The sequence below is a fragment of the Glycine max genome, chromosome 1, assembly GCF_000004515.6.
Source record: "Glycine max cultivar Williams 82 chromosome 1, Glycine_max_v4.0, whole genome shotgun sequence".
Classification (NCBI taxonomy): Eukaryota; Viridiplantae; Streptophyta; class Magnoliopsida; order Fabales; family Fabaceae; genus Glycine; species Glycine max.
Window position 1 is genome coordinate 12,943,128 of NC_016088.4, and position 6,633 is coordinate 12,949,760.

At 36.7% G+C, this 6,633-nt stretch overlaps 1 protein-coding gene across 1 annotated transcript; it reads left to right on the top strand.

The window, feature by feature from the left end:
• Window positions 1–910: 910 nt before the first annotated feature.
• Window positions 911–2,748, top strand: LOC102660714 (uncharacterized). Its single transcript, XM_006573957.1, has 3 exons — window positions 911–1,130; window positions 1,316–1,561; window positions 2,516–2,748. Exons 1-3 carry the CDS (start codon window positions 911–913, stop codon window positions 2,746–2,748), a joined length of 699 nt encoding a protein of 232 aa, XP_006574020.1.
• The last annotated feature ends 3,885 nt before the right edge of the window (window positions 2,749–6,633 follow it).

A 6,633-nucleotide genomic window follows, 5' to 3' on the forward strand; every position in this document is an offset into this window, starting at 1 on the left:
CGGAGGGAGAGGGAGAAACTGTTGAATGATATAAACTTGATTTAGCCCATTAATCAAGTGTTAGGCCCACTAAGTTTGTGCTACTACTCTAAAGAAAATTCTAAAGAAGTGTAGAAATAAGCAGAAGAAATATTTAATTAGAAGAAGTGTGTAGAACTAAGTAGTTGGAAGAAGTTTGTAGAACTCTCTCTTGAAGTGTGTGGGATCTTTCTTGATGTATCTAGAACTCTCCCTTGAAGCCTATAAAAAGGGGAGAGGTTGTCATTTGTAAAGTATCCAACGAAGCCAAAACAAAAGCATTTCTCAAGTAATAAAAACTAGTCTTCTTTCAAATATTCTCTCCTCCTCCATTTCTCTCAAATACTTCCTATAACCTTCTCCTTTCCAACAAAGTGGTATCAGAGCTTAGGTTTTGATAAGAAATTCCTCTATAGTTACGGCAAGTAGTGGAACGACATCCTTCTAGGTTCCACTTCAAAAGGGAAGCATCAATGACATTTAGAGCATCAAAATGAAGGCCCTTCTTGGAGCACATGATGTTTGGGAAATGGTTGAAAAAGGCTATAAGGAGCCGCAAGATGAGACTTCATTATCCCAAGCACAAAAGGGACTTTAAAGGATTCAAGAAAGAGAGACAAGAAAGCTCTCTTCTTCATCTTTCAAGCATTAGATGATGATGCGCTCGAGAAGATTTCTGATGCAACATTCGCTAAGGAGGCATGAGATAAGCTTCAAACCTCTCACAAAGGAGAAGACAAAGTAAATAAGGTGTGTCTCCAAACTCTTAAGAGGTGAGTTTGAATCCTTACATATGAAAGAGTCGGAGTCCATTTCTGATTATTTTTCAAGAATTCCCGTAGTTTCAAATCAACTAGAAAGAAATGGTGAGAAGTTAAAAGATGTAAGAATTATGGAGAAGATACTATGCTCGTTAGATCCCAAATTTGTGCACATTGTTGTGACAATCAAGGAAACCAAAGATTTAGAAACTATGATGATAGAAAAACTTCAAGGATCACTGCAAGCTTATGAGGAGAAGCATAAGAAGAAGCAAAAGATCACTGAGAAAATCTTCAAGATGCAACTAAAGGAGAAGGAAGAAAGTCGAGGAAATGAGAGAAGTCAACGAGGTGGAGGTCGCGGCTGAGGATAGGTAGGACGTGGAAACAGTGGACGAGGTTAAATTTCATCAACAACAGTTATGAGAAAGGAAAAAGCTCAACAAGAGAATATGGATGAGGCTATACAAGCACAAGGTATGATAAATCTCAAACTTGATGCTACAATTGTGAAAAGATTGTCCACTATGCTTTAGAATGTAGATTCTCCAAGAATAAAGTTGAGGAGGTGACTAACTATGTGGAGCAAAAAGACAAGAAGTTTGAAATAGTGCTCCTAGCACGTAGAGGTAATGAAGGTACCCAAGAAAACACATGGTACCTTGACACTGGTGCAAGCAACCATATGTGCGGAAAAAGAAGCATGTTTGTGGATCTTGATGAATCAGTAAGTGGAAATGTCTCATTTGGTGATAATTCTAAGACTCATGCAAAAGGAAAAGGTAAGATAGAAGACATGAATTCATATCAAATGTCTACTACGTCCCAAATATGAAGAACAATATTTTGAGTTTGGGACAATTACTCAAAAAAGGCTATGATATTCACATGAAAGATTTCAGTCTTTCCATCAGAGATGGGAGAAAAAATCTAATCACCAAGCTACCAATGTCAAGAAATAGGATGTTCTAGTTGAATATCCAAAACGATGTTGCAAAATATCTTAAAGCTTGCTACATTGATGCATCTTGGCTACGGAATCTTCGATTTGGGCACTTAAATTTTGGAGGCTTAAGTTTGCTATCAAAGGAGAAGATGGTAAGAGGACTACCCTATATTAATCACCCTGATCAACTCTGTTAAGGATGTTTACTTGGCAAGAAATTTAGAATGATTTTTCCAAAGGAGTCAAACTCAAGAGCTAAGAAGCCACCCGAGCTAATACATGTTAACGTCTGTGGGCCAATCAAGCCCCAAGCTCACTACGTAAAAATAAATATTTCCTCTTTTTCATTGATTATTTTTCAAGAAAAACATGGGTCTATTTCTTAAAGCAAAAATCATAAGTCTTTTCCACCTTCAAGAAGTTCAAAGCTGCAGTAGAAAAAGAAAGTGGTTGAGAGATCAAAGCCATAAGGACTGATCGAGGAGGAGAATTCACTTGCAAAAAGTTTCAAGAGTTTTGTGAAGAGAATGGAATTAGACGTCCCCTGACAGTTCTAAGATCCCCCAATAGAATAGTGTGGCAGAAAGATAAAATAGAACGATCCTTGATATGGCTTGAAGCATGCTCAAAAGCAAGAAACTGCCAAAAGAATTTTAGGCAAAAGCTTTGGCATTTAGAGTTTATCTGTCCAATCAATCTACAACAAGAGGTGTATGGAGAAAGACACCACAAGAAGCATGGAGTGGAAGAAAGCCTGGTATCTCTCACTTGAGGGTCTTTGGGAGTATAGCTTATGTTCATGTCCCAGACGAGAGAAGAGAAAAACTTGATGACAAGAGTGAGAGATTCATCTTCATCGGTTATGATTCAATTTCAAAAGGGTACAAGTTGTACAACCCAAACAACAAGAAGATGGTAATTAGTCGAGATGTTGTGTTTGACGAAGAAGAACAATGGGACTTTGAGACTCATGAAAAGGAATACTACTTCTTTCCTCCACTTGAGGAAGAGAAGACACCTTAACATGTTCAATAAGAGCTCACCCCATCAACATCAACCACTCATGAAGACACTTTGTCATCTCCTGAGAGTGAAAGGGTTGTGTCATGCACAAGAACCCTCCAAGATCTTTATGATTGAACTGAGAGATTGGATAATATCACACTATTTTGTCTCTTTGCAGATTATGAACTAGTGGACTTTGAAGAAGTTGCGCAATATAAAAGATAGAGACATGAAATGGACGAAGAAATTAGATCCATCGAGAAGAACGACACATGGGAACTCGTCTCCTTTCAAAAAGGGTAAAAGGCTATTGGTGTCAAGTGGTTGTACAAAACAAAGAAGAATGCCAAGGGAGAAATTGAAAGATTCAAGGTAAGGCTAGTTGCAAAAGGTCATAGTCAAAACGTTGGGATTGATTATGATGAGGTGTTTGCTCTGGTCGCTCGCCTAGAGACCATAAGACTAATACTCTCTCTTGCAACTCAACACAAGTGAAGAATTCATCAGATGGAGGTGAAGTCTGCCTTCTTGAATGGAGTCCTCGAGGAAGAATTGTACATCAAGCAACCATTGGGATACAAGGTGAAAGGAGAAGAAGACACAGTTTTCAAGCTAAAGAAGACACTTTATGGACTAAAACAAGCACCGAGAGCATGGTACAATTGCATTGGCAAGTACTTCCAAGAAAATAACTTCACAAAGTGCCTAGACGAGCATGCACTTTATGCCAAGATCAAGGATAGAGATATTTTGATTGTGTGCATATATGTGGATGACTTAATCTTCACAGGAAGTAATCCAAGTATGTTTGAAGAGTTCAAGAAAGCAATGATCAAGGAGTTCGAGATGAAATCTTCATTTCACAGCAAAACTACGCAAAGGAGATGCTCAAGAAATTCAAGATGGATAACTGCAAGCCAATTGGAACATTGGTGGAGTGCAAAATGAAGTTATCAAAGTTAGACAAAGCAAAAAAGGTGGATGCTACAAATTTAAAGAGTTTGTTGGGTAGTTTGCGATATTTGACGTGCATGAGACCAGACATCCTATATGCTACTGGACTCATTAGTCGATACATGGAGACTCCAACCACTACTCACCACAAGGCTGCAAAACGAATTCTTTGCTATATCAAAGGAACAATCATCTTTGGTTATGGTTCTCAACAAGTAAAAACTATAAGCTTGTAGGTTACAGTGATAATGATTGGGCTGGAGATGAACATGATAAAAAAAGTACCAATGGATTTGTGTTTTTCATGGGGAATACAACCTTCACTTTGTAGAAGCAAGCTTCATGATGATGAATCAAGTTGATTCAAGTAGTTTTGATGATGACAAAGATGATGACAAAAATCCCAAAGAATGATTTCAAGATTGAGTCAACAAGTTCAAGATCAAGATTAATTTCAAGTTTCATGAGAAGAAATCAAGAAGATTCAAGAATCAAGAGAAGTTTGATTTCAAGATTCAAGAGAAGAAATCAAGAAGACTTCACAAGGGAAGTATTGAAAAGATTCTTCAAAAAACAAACATAGCACAATTTTGTTTTTCAAAAGAGTTTTTCTCAAAATTTTCTAAGTTACCAGAGTTTTTACTCTCTGGTAATCGATTACCAGTTTCCTATAATCGATTACCAGTGGCAAAGTTTGATTTCAAAAGCTTTTAATTGAATTTGCAACGTTTCAATTGTTTTTTAAATGGTGTAATCGATTACAATATATTGGTAATCGATTACCAGTGTATCTGAACATTGAAATTCAAATTCAATTGTGAAGAGTCACATCTTTTCATAAAATGCTTTGTGTAATCGATTACATGGTTTTGGTAATTGATTACCAGTGACAAGTTTTGAATAAAAATCAAGACATGTAACTCTTCCAATGGTTTTCTCAAGGTTATAACTCTTCCAATGGTTTTCTTGACCAAACATGAAGAGTCTATAAAAGCAAGACCTTGACTTGCATTCAAACAACTTTTTGATCTTCTTAAACAACTTTTGTGAAATCTTGAAACCTTTGCTACTCATCTTTCTTCTTCTTCCTTTGCCAAAAAGCTTTCTAAGTTTTCTGGTTTCCAAACCTTGTTCTTTTACAGAAAACAAAAGTGTGCTATATCTTTTCATTCTCTTCTCCCTTTGCCAAAAAGAATTCGATAAGGACTAACCGCCTGAATTCTTTTTGTGTCTCTCTTCTCCCTTTTCCAAAAGAAAAAAGGACTAACCGCTTGAATTCTTTTGTGTCTCCCTTCTCCCTTTTCAAAGAATTCAAAACGACATAGTCTGAGAATTCTTTTGATTCTTCCCTTTCCCTTAAACAAGATTTCAAAGGACTAACCGCCTGAGATATCTTTTGTTTCCCCTTCACAAAGTTTTAAAGGACTAACCGCCTGAGAACTTTGTCTTAACACATTGGAGGGTACATCCTTTGTGGTACAAGTAGATGGTACATCTACTTGGGTTGTTGTAATTGAGAACAAGAGAGGGTACATCTCTTGTGGATCAGTTCAAGTGGAGGGTACATCCACTCTGTTTAAAGAGAACAAGGGAGGGTACATCCCTTGTGGATCTGTGCTTGTAAAGGTTTTTACAAGGTTGAAAAGAAATCTCAAGGACCGCAGGTCGCTTGGGGACTGGATGTAGGCACGGGTTGTTGCCGAACCAGTATAAAATTCTTGTGTTTGTCTTCTTCTTCCCTCCACTCTTTAATTTCCGCTGTGCACTTTAATTATCGCTTTTACTTTTGGTTAAGTTTCTATTTTTGTTCTTTACTTTCTTAAATTTGTAGTAAAAGCCTAATTTAATCTAGTAACATTAAGAAGGATAAGTTTTTTTTTAATTAGTAAAGGTTCACTAATAATTAATTCAACCCCCCCTTCTTAATTATTCCGAGGCCACTTGATCCAACACACTTGGATGTCAAAAAAGCAGCCGATAGTCTCTCTTTTGACTTGTGAGGCAAAATACGTAGTAGTTACTTCATGCGTTTGTCATGCAGTCTGGCTTAGGAGTTTGTTAAAAGAGTTAGGCATGCCACAAGAAGAGCTGACCAAAATCTTTGTGGATAATAAGTCAGCCATTGCTCTAGCAAAGAATCCAGTGTTCCATGATCGAAGCAAACATATTGATACCCGTTACCACTACATAAGGGAGGGCATAACAAGAAAGGATTGACATGCAAAATATGTGAAGTCTCAAGACCAAGTAGCTAACATGCATCTTCACCGAGTCGCTCGAGCAAGAAGACTTTATCAAGTTAAGAAGCTTACTTGGAATGGTAAATCAAGTTTAAAGGGGACTGTTGAATGATGTAAACTCGATTTAGCCCATTAATCAAGTGTTAGGCCCATTAAGTTTGTGCTATTACTCCAAAGAAAATTCTAGAGAAGTGTAAAAATAAGTAGAAGTAATATTTAATTGGAAGAAGTGTGTAGAACTAAGTAGTTGGGAGAAGTGTGTAGAACTCTCCCTTAATGTGTGTGGAATCTTTCTTGATGTATCTAGAACTCTCCCTTGAAGCCTACAAAAGGGGGATAGGTTGTCATTTGTAAAGTATCCAACGAAGCCAAAACAAAAACATTTCTCAAGTAATAAAAACTAGCCTTCTTTTAAATATTCTCTCCTCCTCCATTTCTCTTAAATACTTCCTATAACCTTTCCCTTTCCAACAGAAACTGTGCCTGTGGGTGGGCGAGAAATAAGAAAGAAAATAGAAAAACAAAAGGAAAAATAAATATTAATCACTAATCTAATGATGGAAATCTAATTTCCTATTGTGTTTAAAAAAGGGAAAAGACAAAATGAGATTCTTTCAATATTTTCATTAAAAGATGAAATTTAATTATAGTAGATAGAGTACAAGATGAAATTTAATTAAAGCAAGAAACATATACGTTGATGCAAAAC